Source organism: Muntiacus reevesi, chromosome 3 (genome assembly GCF_963930625.1).
Source record: "Muntiacus reevesi chromosome 3, mMunRee1.1, whole genome shotgun sequence".
Classification (NCBI taxonomy): domain Eukaryota; kingdom Metazoa; phylum Chordata; class Mammalia; order Artiodactyla; family Cervidae; genus Muntiacus; species Muntiacus reevesi.
Window position 1 is genome coordinate 73,132,391 of NC_089251.1, and position 14,858 is coordinate 73,147,248.

The 14,858-nt window shown below is 38.4% G+C and overlaps 1 protein-coding gene across 1 annotated transcript in view; it reads right to left on the reverse strand.

The window, feature by feature from the left end:
- MSH2 (mutS homolog 2) overlaps positions 1-14,858 on the reverse strand; it is a 75,538-nt gene that overhangs the window by 25,444 nt on the left and 35,236 nt on the right. Inside the window, exon 8 of the mRNA XM_065929317.1 lies at positions 5,744-5,853. Coding sequence (XP_065785389.1) covers positions 5,744-5,853 — 110 coding nt within the window. The remainder of the gene's footprint in view (positions 1-5,743; positions 5,854-14,858) is intronic.

Below are 14,858 nucleotides of genomic sequence, written 5' to 3' on the forward strand. Positions count from 1 at the left end.
AGACAAAAGTACGAGAGTAGACTTCGTTGCTGAGCCCCATTATTTCCCTAACAGCAGAGCACCCCCAAAGAACTCAATTGTTGTTAAGTCCTCTCTTCAAGAGTTTCACAGCCAGGGAAGTCAAAACTATCATATCTTCCATCTGTTCTCCAAAGAGCTCACTCATCTTCCCTAAAAGCCATTTATTTTCCAGTCAGTGCCCTTTCTCCCTCTCCTCCTTCCCTATTAAGATAGGAAATAAGTCCCAAATCCTAACAGTTTCCTTGATTAATATTTTTCTGTGAACTCAAAATCTGTGCTCTTGCTCATCTGGTATTGCAGTACTTGGATGCAATCTCAAAACCGACAGAATGATCTTGGTTCGCTTCCAAGGCACACCATTCAATATCACAATAATCCAAGTCTATGTCTCAACCACTAATGCTGAAGAAGCTGAAGTTGAATGGTTCTATGAAGACCTACAAGAACTTCTAAAAGTAATACCAAAAAATGATATCCTTTTCATCACAGGGGACTGGACTGCAAAAGTAGGAAGTCAAGAGATACCTGGACAGGCAAGTTTGGCCTTGGAGTACAAAATGAAGTAGGGCATAGGCTAACAGAGTTTTGCCAAGAGAACGCACTGGTCATAGCAAACACCCTCTTCCAACAACACAACAGTCAACTCTACACATGGACATCACCAAATGGTCAATACCGAAATCAGATTGATTCTTTGCAGCTAAAGATTGAGAAGCTCTATACAGTCAGGAAAAACAAGACCGGGAGCTGACTGTGGCTCAGATCATGAGCTCCTTATTGCCAAATTCAGACTTAAATTGAAGAAAGTAGGGAAAACCACCAGACCATTCAGGTATGACCTAAATCTAATCCTTTACAATTGATCATACAGTGGAAATGACAAATAGATTCAAGGGACTAGATCTGATAGACAGAGTGCCTGAAGAATTATGGACAGAGGTTCGTAACACTGTTCAGGAGATGGTGATCAAAACCATCCCCAAAAAAAAGAAATGCAAAAAGGCAAAATGGTTGTCTGAGGAGGGCTTACAAATAGCCAAGAAAAGAAGTGAAAGGCAAAGGAGAAAAGTAAAGATATCCATCTGAATGCAGAGTTCTAAAGAACAGCAAATAGAGATAAGAAAGCCTTTCCAAGTGAACAATGCAAATAAATAGAGGAAAACAATAGAGCGGGAAAGACTAGAGATGCTTCAAGAAAATTAGAGATACCAAGGGAACATTTCATGCAAAGATGGGCTCAAAAAAGGACAGAAACAGTATGGACTTAGAAGCAGAAGATATGAAGAAGAGGCAGCAAGATACACAGGACTACACAAAAAGATCTGAATGACCCAGATAACCACGGTGGTGTGCTCACTCACTTCAGCCAGACATCCTGGAATGCGAAGTCAGGTGGGCCTTAGAAAGAAGCATCACTACAAACAAAGAATTGGGGTAATGAAATTAATTGTAATGAAATTCCAGCTGTTTCAAATGATAAAAGATGATGCTGTTAAAGTGCTTCATTCAATATGACAAAAATCTGGAAAACTCAGCAGTGGCCACAGGACTGGAAAAGGACAGACTTTATTTTGGGGGGCTCCAAGATCACTGCAGATGGTGACTGCAGTCATGAAATTAAAAGACGCTTGTGCCTTAGAAGAAAAGTTATGAGCAACCTAGACAGCATATTAAAAAGCAGAGACATTACCTTGCAGACAAAGGTCCATCTAGCCAAAGCTATGGTTTTTCCAGTAGTCATGTATGGATGTGAGAGTTGGACTATAAAGAAAGCTGAGCACCGAAACATTGACGGTTTTGAACTGTGGTGTTGGAGAAGACTTGGATTGCAAGGAGATCCAACCAGTCCATCCTAAAGGAAATCAGTCCTGAACATTCATTGGAAGGACTGATGCTGAAGCTCCAATACTTTGGCCACCTGATGCAAAAAACTGACTCATTACAAAAGACTCTGATGCTGGGAAAGATTGAAGGCGGGAGGAGAAGGGGATGACAGAGGATGAGATGCTTGGATGGCATCACTGACTCAATGGACATGAGTTTGAGTAAACTCCTGGAGATGGTGATGGACAGGGAGGCCTGGCGTGCTGCAGTCCATGGGGTCGCAAAGAGTAGGACACAACTGAGCGACTGAACTGAACTGAACCAAAAACTTCCAGATGTTTAAGCTTGATTTAGAAAAGGTAGAGGAACCAGAGATGAAATTGCCAATATCCGTTGGATCATAGAAAAAACAATTTCAGATAAACATCTACTTCTGCTTCACTGACTACACTAAAGCCTTTGATGGTGTGGATCACAACAAACTGTGGAAAATTCTGAAAGAGATGGGAATACCAGAGCACCTTATTTACCTCCTGCGAAACCTGTGTGCAGGTCAAGAAGCATCAGATAGAATCAGAAATGGAACAACAGAGTGGTTCAAAATTGGGAAAGGAATATGTCTTCCTTTCCTAAGGCTGCATATTGTCACCTTGCTTATTTAACTTACATGTAGAGTAATCATACAAAATGCCAGGCTGAATGAAGCACAAGCTGGAATCAAGACTGCCAGGAGAAAAATCAATGACTTCAGATATGCAAGTGACACCACCTTTACGGCAGAAAGCGAAGAAGAATTAAAGAGCCTTCTGATGAAAGTGAAAGAGGAGAGTGAAAAAGCTGGTTTAATACTCAACATTCAAAAAACTAAGATCATGGCATCCAGTCCTATCACTTCATGGCAAATAGATGGGGAGACAATGAAAACAATGACAGACTTTATTTTCTTGAGCTCCAAAATCACTGCAGATGGTGATTGCAGCCATGAAATTAAAAGATGCTTGCTCCTTGGAAGAAAAGCTATGACAAACCTAGACAATATATTAAAAAGCAAAGACAATAGTTTGCCAAGGTCCATATAATCAAAGCTATGGTTTTATCAGTAGTCATGTAGGATGTGAGAGTTGGACCATAAAGAAGGCTGAGCGCCAAAGAATTGATACTTTTGAATTTCTGAACTGTAGTGTTGGAGAAGACTCTTAGTTCCTTGGACTGCAAGGAGATCAAACTAGTCAATCCTAAAGGAAATCAATCCTGAATATTCATTGGAAGGACTGATGCTGAGGCTGAAGTTCCAATATTTTGGCCACCTGATGTGAAGAGCCAACTCATCGGAAAAGACCCTGATGCTGGGAAAGATTGAAGGCAGGAGAAGGGGACGACAGAGGACAAGATGGTTGGATGGTATTACCGACTCAATGGACATGAGTTTGAGCAAGCTCTGGGAAATGGTGAAAGACAGAGAAGCCCGGAGTACTGTAGTCCATGGGGTTGCAAAGAGTTGGACAACAACAAACAGTGAACCTAAAAGAAGACAAGTCTTTCTTCTCCTACAAAGTTAACTACTTAATATTCTATCTTCAGATTTAAAAACTGGGCTTGTCATATCTGAAGTGATAGCAATGAAATTAGGACAAATGACCTCTCTTTTTCCAGTCTATACCCAATTATTGCACTGCTTTCCTTTCTGACTCACTCCTTCCAGACATTTATAAAATCTTTAAATGCTCTTCTGGCAGCATCATTCAAGAACTGACACTGACTACTATTTTACAGTCACAGCAAATTCAAGTTTAACAGGTATGTGTCAAGTATTTCAAATCAAAGTAAAAATCCTTAACCCACAATAAGGAAAATATAATGGAGTCAAAGAAAGAACACCAGCTATTAACACTGTTCGTCTGAAAAGAGGGAAGGAGAAAGATCAAAGATGGTAATTTTTGCCTTTGTATTTCCCTGTATCATTTTGTTTCACTTGTTCTAATATTATGTGTTCCATTTACAAGGAGAAAAACATCAAATAAAGAAAAGCACTTTACAAATTTGTATCCTGGTACTTTAAATATCTTTCTGGAAAACTATCCTCAAGAACACTAACCCCCAAATAAATGGAAAAGACTGCCCTGTCACTAAGAAATTATTCCAGAAAAGAAGCATTTATGCCTACACAGACACATATACAAACACACACAGTCTCACACACTCACATGTTCCTAAAATCCTCCTTCTCCCACACACCTAAGGATGTGGCGTCACCTGTGACTGGGGAGAGTTGGATATTTGTAAATATTCCTTTAAATGAAAGAAAGTAAATGTGTAGATCTTGATGATCAACAACACTCTGACTAAAACAGAGCGATGGGAAAGCAAGAATTGAGCCTTTCCGTGTCATTATAGATGTTTCCATACTTGAAAAAACCCTGCGGTCAGGCAAAGCTCTGCTGAAATAATACAGTTGGTTCTGCCCTTTGTGGCCACCTTTATTAGAAACTTCTAAGCCACTACCTCCATGCATTAAAAATATTGTGGGTCTCAAATTTAAGCATGTATCAGAATCACCTGGTGGGCTTGTTAAAGCAGACTGCTAGGCTCCCAATGACCTAAAAATTGTGTACCTAAAATCATTCCACTAAAAGTGATATTACAGAGAAAACAACAACTAAAACACAAGTCTTCTAAACAAAGGATGAAAATGATGCAAGTTTTCTAACTGCTCAACCTACAAGTAAATGGAAAAGATTGCCCTATTACTGACAAAATATTACCAGAAAAGAAGTATTTATACCTATATACACACACACTCCTTCTCCTTAGCTTCTAAAATCTAAAAAGCATAGAGTAAATGTGGTTTAAATATTTTAAATCTCAGTTAATTATCCAATAAAAAATTAAATCAGCATCACATATGTCACATGTTAACTCCAGTTAATCTAATTATTAAGAATACAAAGAATCTATCATTTACTAAGAATAATGTAAGCACATATTCTTTACCAACTGAGCTATTCAATCTCCTTGCAGTTCCTTGGTCTGCAAGGAGATCAAACCAGTCAATCCTAAAGGAAATCAGTCCTGAATATTCATTGGAAGAATTGATTCTGAAGCTCTGATACTTTGGCCATCTGATGTGAAAAACTGACTCATTTGAAAAGACCCTGATGCCGGGATAGATTGAAGGCGGGAGGAGAAGGGGACGACAGAGGATGAGATGGTAGGATGGCACCACCAACTTGATAGATATGAGCTTGAGTAAGCTCCGGGAGTTGGTGATGGACTGGGAAGCCTGGCGTGCTGCCGTCTATGGGGTCGCAAGGAGTCGGACACAACTGAGCGACTGAACTGAACTGAAGCATGTAATCCTTGCATGATCATGTTTAACAGGAAATTCAGTGTAGAAAAATTTCACAGTATTAGTATGCAGAGTCATGGTTAACTTTTCAGTATGTAATGACTACTAGAGATATACTCACTCTAACCTCCTCCCCCAAAGATCTTCCATACATGGAAATAAATAAGAGAAGCTGACATCTCTTATTTTCCATATTTACCTCTATACCCTGTCCCTTTTCAATGACTATAACTTTTCTTCTTTCTTGAAATTAAAACTCAGCTTGCAAATGTGAAATCTTTTATTTATGAAATTTCTTTTAAACAGGGTACTCATGCCCAATATTCACTTCCTTTGTTAACCTTTCTTAATTTTTATCCACTGAAATGATTTTTATTAAGAAAATAAAATTTAAAAACCTTTTCTCATCAATCATTTTTACATCCACTGTCTCAAAAGTGCCCTGCAAGTGCTACAATTCAACACTAATAAGAGAAATCTGGAGACGTTTTCTGATGTGCCTTTGCTTTTCAAAATTATTTTGGTGCCTGTTTTAAAGAGTATACTGCATACCTGATCCATATCTAAAGTTGTTTCTATCATTTCCTGAAACTTGGAGAAGTCAGAACGAAGATCAATAAGAGGAGTCACAAAAACTGCCAGCAACAATGCCTGATGTTTTCCTAAAAGAAAGAAAAAGAAAAGAAAATTAGTAGGTCCTATTTTTAAAAATACAAATCTACATATCATAAAAACCTGATTATGATAATGAGCAGCATTTGATCCCCAAAAGCACAAACTGTGCAGCAGATCTCTCAAGTTAATACTTCGTAGGATACCTTAATTCAAACATGTTTAGGACTTACATGGAAAGGGAGATGGTCTGGCATTCAAAACTCCCTACGAATAAAACAGTGCCTCTCTCACAAGTCTGTGAGTGAGTGAGTCAAAGTCACTCAGTCGTGTCCGACTCTTTGTGACCCCATGGACTATAGAGTCCATGGGATTCTCTAGGCCAGAATACTAGAATGGGAAGCCTTTCCCTTCTCCAGGGGTTCTTCCCAACCCAGGGATCGAACCCAGGTCTCCTGCACTGGAGGCGGATTCTTTACCAGCTGAGCCATAAGGGAAGCCCCCACACGTCTGTAATCTCTTTCATAAGTGGTATTATATACAGAAACGTGACATTAATTACAACCAAATGAACTGTGTTTCCTTGCAGATTTAATAATCCCAAGTCAAAGTTATTAAAATAAAATATCTCTAACTTACCTTATAAATCCTTAATTTCCATTAGTAATACAGTGTTCCACTTGACAGAGGCTAAATCAAGTCACGCGTTTACACTGGAACTTTGCTTGATGTTGTTTAAGAGCACATGTTGGGGGATCATGTGAGGAGGAGTAAGTGAAGCAACAGAATCTACAGCTTGAAAGGCCTGAGTAGAGACCTGGGAGCCAATCCCTGCTCTTATACTTACTGGCTCTGGGATCTGAAGCAGCCTTTTCCTTGTCTATTGCAAAGGAAGTAGTAACAACAGCTACCCAGAAGATGAAAGAGTAAGACAACTATACACAACACTTAGTATATATAGTATTTGAGACTTGATAGAAGCTCAGCAATGGTTATCATATATTATTATTGGTTGTAACACAGAATTTTTTTTTCTAATATCCAATAAATTCCCTTAAAAGAACTCTGCAAGGGATCTCTAGCATACTGCATTTTACTCCAAAGCAGTGGTTATCAGCCTTTACAGAAGTAGGGGAAGCTCTTGGGAAGATGATGAAAAAGCTATGATGGCAGTCAAACAATTATGAGAATTCATTTATTATTATTAATCACAACAGTCTCTAGACATATTTAGAAAATAGTACATATGTGTGAAACATTATTTAGACAGTCTATAAACAACACTTTGCCCACATAATGTCTGTTGTGCTACAATGTCTGGTTCTTTATTCTGAATTAGCTCACATGCGATCGGTTAAAGGGGAATGATGGCAGCAAAACACGGCGGTGGCACGGATTCACAAATGATGTTTCCTCCAGACCACTAATGTTTTGAAGTGATCAAGGCAAGCTTTCCCACAATTAAAGAGTAAGCTTAGCAACACACAACGGCCTCAGAGTAGCTGGCTTAACCATTATACTTTCCACTATGTTAAGATATGTAGAAAGGCTGAATATAGATGAAGAGTACAAAAACATCTGCTGGTGTTTAAAAAAAATTTTTTCCTAACTGAATTGCATATTCCCTAGTACAGATTTTTAACTTTGTTGAAACTGACCTTTATTTGAAGTAAATGCCTCTGAAGGGCATCTCAAAGGAGGAAAACAAGAGTCCCAGACTTAAAAGCTTCAAGTCACTTGATGCTGATATTGGGTACAAATGCAATGGAGATTTTTGTAGGCTACAATTTTTGTTTTAATTAGTTTTTATTGGAGTATAGTTGTTTTACAATAGGCTTCTTTTTTTTTCCATTTTTTTTATTAGTTGGAGGCTAATTAGTTTACAATATAGCTTCTGTTTTTATTAAAGTTTGTTAACACTTTGGTTAGCAATCATTTAAAATTTTTCATATATATTGAGGTCTACCTTATCATTATTTTTTCTGTTAAGTTCTTTTCTACCATATGACTTTGAAGAAGGTTAAGGTTTCCTGAGAAAACACAAGTAGTATCACTGTAGCAACATCTGTACAAACTTCAGAATACGTCCTCTAGTCCCTCACACACAGCACTTGCTGCAGCTCTTCTCAGAGTTAATGTCCCTTCTCTGCGTGCTTGCTCCCTATCCTGCAAGCCTTAACTAGCATCTTTTAAATAAATTAATTGATATCAGAGTCTAATTGCTTCACAATGTTAAGTTGGTTTCTGTTGTACAGCGAAACAAATCAGTTAGACACACGTATGTATCCCCTCTTTTTTGGATTTCCTCCCCATTTAGCTCATCCCAGAGCACTGAGGAGAGTTCCCTGTGCTGTATAATAGATTCTCGTTAGTTATCTGCTTTAAATACAGTTGTGTATATATGTCAGTCCCAACCTACCAGTTCCTCCCGCCCTGCCCTGCTCCTCCTTGCTACGTTTGTGACTCTACTTCTGCTCTGCCATAAGTTCACCAGTGCCACTCTTCCAGATTTCACATGTAAGTGATATTATACAATATTTTTCTTTCTTTCTGACTTACTTCACTCTATATGACAGTCTCTAGGTCCATCATTGCAAGTGGAATTACTTTATTCCTTTTCATGGCTGAGTATTACTCCACCATGTCTAAGTACCACATCTTCTTCTCTGTTGGTTTTTCTATCTATTGGCTGCACCACGTGGCTAGGGAGATATTAGTTCCCTGAGACCAGGGATCAAACCTGGGCCCTCGGCAGCAAAAAGCTCGAACTCCTAACCACTGGACTGCCAAGGAATTCCCTAGCATCTTGAATTCCTTTCCCTACTTGTAATGTGTACTGAACCCTAGTTGCCAATTTCAGCTGGTTCTCCCCCATCAACTGGTTATGGTTTCAATTAAAAAGTAACAGCTCTATTGAGATATGATTCATATACCAAACAATTCTTCATTTTAAAGTATACAATTCAATGGTTTTCAGTATATTCACAGATCTATGCAATCACCACCACAATAAATTTTCAAACTGTCACTGCTCTCAAAAGAAACAAGGAACCCTGTACCCATTAGCAATAACTTAAAATTTTCCTACAACCCCCTGCCACGCCTTCATGCCTAGGCAACCACTACTCCACTCTATGGATTTGCTTCTTCTGATCTTTTCATATAAATGGATATTACACTGTGACTGCCTTTTTTCACTTAGCATAATGCTTTCAAGGTTCATCCATGTTGTATCATGCATCAGTACTTCATTCCTTTTGACTGAGGAACAATATTCCATTGTATGGATATGCCACATCTTATTTATTTATTCATCAACTGATGGGCACCATTGAGTTTTTTTATATACTCCATTTTCAACTAGCTACCACAATCTGAAAAGCTCTACATGATCTATCCTAGGGTCTTAAACAAAGGTCCACAGATCCTTGAATTCAAGGTAGTACATAAACAAAGAGAAATTAATCTCATCTTTATTTTCTATAACCTCTAACTGGAACCGAGCATTTTCTTCCAATGTTAATGTAAGTAATGAATCACAGTAGTATTATCAGTACCTTCCAATGTTAATATAAGTAATAAATCACATAGTATTATTGTCTTTGTAATCAACTAAAATTCCAAACATTTTCAGATCACAGTTTTTGGAAATAACTAGATAGCTTTAAGTAACATTTAAACTCATTAGTTCAAAGTTAAAATAGAACTTCACCCAAATCACGTTTTTTAATACATTAATAAAAAGCACATATTTCTCAAGAATATTTTATATTTTGATAAGTGTGTTTCAGTATAATTGGCTTCCTATTTAACTCTATGTGTTTTATTTTATGCATTTAAAAACATTATTCTGAGAAGTGGTTCACAGGCTTTATTGGAAGTCAAAAGGGTCCAAGCATAAAAAATGTTAAGAACCTCAGAAAGGCCTTACCTCCTAACAGTGCCCTTATTCTCCATCTCTATGGCTGACAACTCTAGCTTCTCTTCACTCCTTTAACAAGTCAAGCTGTAGGCACTTATACTGGCTCCCCACTCCAGTCCCCCTATATCTTAACAGTCGGCTGTCTGTCATCATTTGAGATTTACCTGAGACAGCAATTCCATGGAGAGGCCATCTTCAACCACCATATCTAGCCAAGTTATTCTATCACATGAAAAAATTATGCTTTCTTTGTTGCACTTATTACTGTTTGAAGTTCTTGCTCATTTATTTGTCTGTCTTCACTCTTCCACAATTACAGAACCTCCATAAAGAGAGACTATCTGTCATGTCTGCCGCTGTACTTCCCAGAACACGCCCAGTACAAAGCAGGCAACTGACAACCATCTGCTCAATGAATGACTTTATGAAGGGAGCAAAGGACTGATGAAGCAGTCACTGGTCCTCAGTTCTGATACACACAATACTCATCTAGCAAGGATAACAAAGATCGCACAGGAAAATGATGGTTAGCTTCTTAAATGTATCAAAATGTGGAATGTCTTAAGTAATCAAATTCAATAATGTCTCTTAAGAACTCCAGATTCATTGTCAGCCCCTAAAGATTCATTCATGACTCAAAGATTTCATTTTCAAGAATGCAGCTACATATTCAATGGAGAAAGGACAGCCTTCAATAAACAGTCCTGGGGAGACTGGATATTCACACATAAAAGAATGAAATTAGACCCTTAAGTGCACCACTCACAAAAGTTAACTCAAAATGGATTAAATACTTAAATAGGATATGACCTGAAAACACAAAACTTGTAAAAGAAAACAGAGGGGAACCTCCTTGACGTGGGTCTTGGCAATGATTTTTTTGGATAGAACACCCAAAGCACAAGTAATAAAATTAAAAATAAATAAGAGGGACTACATCAAACCGAAAAGCTTCTGCATAATAAAAGAAACAATCAACATATGAAAAGGCAACCTATGGAAGGAGAGAAAATATCTGCAAACCATTTATGTGATAAGGTGTTAATATCCAAAACAGATAAAGAACACAACTCAATAGCAAAAAGAAAACCCAATTAATCCAATTTAAAAATGGGCAAAAGTCATGAATAGACATTTGACTAAAGTAGATATATGAATGGCCAACAGGTACATGAAGAGAAGCTCAAAATCAGGGAAATGAAAATTAAACCCACAATGAGATAACACTTCAGGCTCATTAGAATGGCCATCTTCAAAAAGACAAGAGATAACAAATAACAAAGGTATGGATGAGAGAAAAGGAAACACTTTGAGCACTCTTGGTGAGATTGTAAATTGGTGCAGCCACTATGTAAAACAATATGGAGGAGGCCTCAAAAATTAAAAACAGAACTACCATGGGACTTCCCTCATGGTCCAGTGGCTAAGACTCTGAGCTCCTAATGCAATGGGACCCAGGTTCGATCCTTGGTCAGGGAACGAGATCCCACATGTCTCAAATAAGACACAGTGCAGCCAAATTTAAAAAAAAAAAAAAAAAAATTGAAAAAAAAAAAAAAAAAGAACTACCATATGATCTAGCAATTTCACTCCTTGGAATATAACCAAAGCAAACAAAAACACTAATTCGAAAAGATATGTGCACCTCCATGTTTGTAGCAGCATTATTCACAATAGCCAAAATGTGGAAACAACCTACGACGTATCTGCCAATGGGTAAAGGGTTAAAGAAAATGTGATTATATACACACACATACAGATACACACATAGAACTATTATTCTACCATTAAAAAAACAAAACAAGGAAATACAGCCATTTGTGACATGAATGGAACTTGAGGGCATTATGCTAAGTGAAATGAGTCAAAAAAGACAAATACTCTGTGATCTCACTTGTCTGTGAAATCTTAAAACAAGAACAACAACAAAAATAATGCATAGATAAAGGGATCAGATTTGTGGCTCGGAGGAGAGGAGAACTGGAGAAAGGAGGTCCAAAGGCACAAACTTGGAGATACAAGATAATTAAACAGTATGAATATAATGTACAGCATGATGACCATAGTTAACACTGCTATATGATATATATGAAAACTATTAAGGAGTAGGTAAATCTTAAGAGTTCTCATCACAAGGTAAATTTTAGAAGAGTGTGGTTGTGTGCCTCAGAAACTGCTGCAATGTTTATTTAGGTCAATAAGCCTAAGTACTTACATTTCTGCAACAACCCAAACAAAGCATAATTTAATCTCTATCAAACATTTCATCACCATTTACTATGATAAAAATTACAACAAATTTCAGGATAGACTGAAAGCTCCTAAATCTATCAAGAGAAAGTGGTTCATTAAGATGTAGTCTGGGAAAAAAAAAAAAAAAAGATGTAGTCTGGAATAATACCCAAGCCAGCTTCTAAATCTAAACCTTAACTGCTGTATTAACACCAGTTCTGGGACTTCTCTCCATCTCGCCTATGTTCATGTCACTAATTAAGAGAAGTACTAAGGAGACAATCCTTAGTGAATTTAGAGAAGTTAATTTTCAGGGGACTTCCCTGGCGCTTCAGTGGTTAGGACTCAGGGCTTTCATTGAACCCAGGGCCTGTGTCAATCCCCGGTCCAGGAACAAGGATCTCATAAGGCAGACGGCATGGCCAAAACAAAAAAAAGTTAATTTTCCACTGGCAAAAACACTAATGAAAACTACTTTGACATGTGCATTGCCCCCAAATAAAATGTTGGTACTTTTCTGATAAACTCATCACAAAGGATGACAAGCATGATAACAATAGGGAAATACAGGAAGGTTCTGGAAACAAAACCAGGACAGGAGTGTACCCAAAGGTAGGAACAAGGTCGGCTTCCCCAAAGAAATGACTGTAAAGGTGAAAATCTAAGAGGAAGAGAACAGGGCTTCCCTGACGGTTCAGTGATAAAAGAACTCACCTTCCAATGCAGAAGATGCCTTTGTGCTGCAACTACTGAGCCTGTGCTCTAGAGCCCAGGGAGCCGAAACCACTGAAGCCCCCTGGTTCTAGAGTCTGTTCTCCACCAGAGAAGCCATGCACCAAAATGAAGAGTAGCCCCCACTGTCACAACTAGAAAAGAAGCCACCACAGCAATGAAGACCTAGCACAGCCAAAAGCAAAAAAATTATTTTTTAAAAAAAGGTTTAAGGTACATTTAAAAAAAAAAGATGAAGAGAACAAAGCCAAGTGAGACAGGAAGGGGAAATGTTTTAATCTAAAGGAATAGCACATACAAAGGCTGATGATTGTGCAGTATATGTGAGGTCCAGAGGATGTTCAAGTTCACTTGAAAGGACAAAAAACAAATACAATTTGTGTTTTCAAACTGCAGACCTTTCTCCAACATAAAATTTAAAAATCTTAGCATTTTTCAAAGGAAAAAAAAAGTCAAAGTACATTGCATTTGTTTCAAATTTTATATATTATTTCAGTTAGTACTATTTACTACATAATAACTTCAGTTTTTATAGACACTGCATACAGTGCCTATGTGTTGTTACAAACAAGACAACGGGCCCTAAATGGAGTTACTTATACTAAGTCCCAGGTCATCAAATCAAGGCTTATCTTAATTATAGTTTCGTCTCTCCTAGAAATGGAATCTTAAGCCAGTCAATCGGGAATCACCTGATCAGCACCAGTTAGACAATGTGCTTGATAGGCCCCTACAATCCCCCCAAAGGAAAGAAACCTTACCATAACCAGCTAGCTGTGTTGCCAAGACTAACTTCCTTGTTTCTACTCCCTTCTGCCTATGAAAGTCTTTCATTTTGTACAGATAGAGGTCTTTTCTATCTCCTGCCCAGTTTCTGAACTGTTGAATAAGGCCAGTAAGATCTTTAAAATCTACTCAGTTGAATTTTGTTTCTTAACAGAGCATAGACACACCCACAGGAGTGCACTGAGTCAAATGAAAATGTATATCTTACTGTGAAAAGTGGAAGTGTTAGGGGCTTAGTCGTGTCCAACTCTGCAACCCCATGAACTGTAGCCCACCAGGCTCCTCTGTCCATGGGGTTTCCCAAGCAAGAATACTGGAGTGGGTTGCCATTTCCTTCTCCCATCTTACTTTGAGTCATAGTCAAAAAGTGTAAGAAACACTGGCAATGAGTGCTAGCAGAGAAAGGAAAGACAGAGATAGGCAGAGGCAGCAACCTATGAGGAGCATTTCAAACCAGCTCATACTCTAATCCTAAAGCCAGTGGAAAATCCCTCAAGGGCTAACGACATTTATATTTTTACATAAAAATATATTTACATATTAAGCAAGACAGCTGGCTGAAGCAGATAATGGATTAGAGAGCGCTAAGACAAAAGACAGCAAAAGCATTAGGAGGCTGACAGTAGTTCAGATGAGAAAGGATTATAGCCTGGACTAGGCAGCTGGCCTCAGTGGGATGGAAAAGTGTCTGAGGTGAAGAACACATACGATGTGATACCAACAGGACTTGGTAACTGAGTGAATGCAACAAGAGAGGGGCAAGAGTCAAGGCTGAGTCCCAAGGCTGAGGCTACTGGGTAGATGACTGGGGCCATTTTACAGAGAGAACATCAAGGAGGCATTTAGAGAGAAGTCACAGTAGACACTGCAACACAGGCCCTTATGGGAAATCCTGTCAGAGCTCCCATTCAGTGACCATCAGTGGTCTAACAGTGGTCACGTCAGTCAGACCACGACTTCCCCAGCTTATCAGCTCACCAGCCCACCATTCTGCACCATTTACCTGTAACCTGCCAGGCCCCTTTAAGCACCTATGCTTGCATTGCCTGATCTCGTCCACCACGGGCAGATGCCAACCTCACCACAGGCCCCCAACTTCCCACCACAAGAAGACGTTCCTAGATCAGTGTGTGGCAAAGTTGAGGCTGCTGGGTAAATTGGCTGCAACTGCACCAAAATTATTGGTAAACATCTTTCTCAAATCATTTACATTTTATTTAATGTAACCAAGAAATAACTGGAAATGGCTGGCAAAATAATTAAGAAAAAGACACTAAGATGCTCTAATCAAGTTAAATGAGTACCACTAAAATCAAAATGAACTATAGGAAAGTTCTGGATAACATGAGGTGCTTCTTTACACATGTCCTGACACTAACTCAG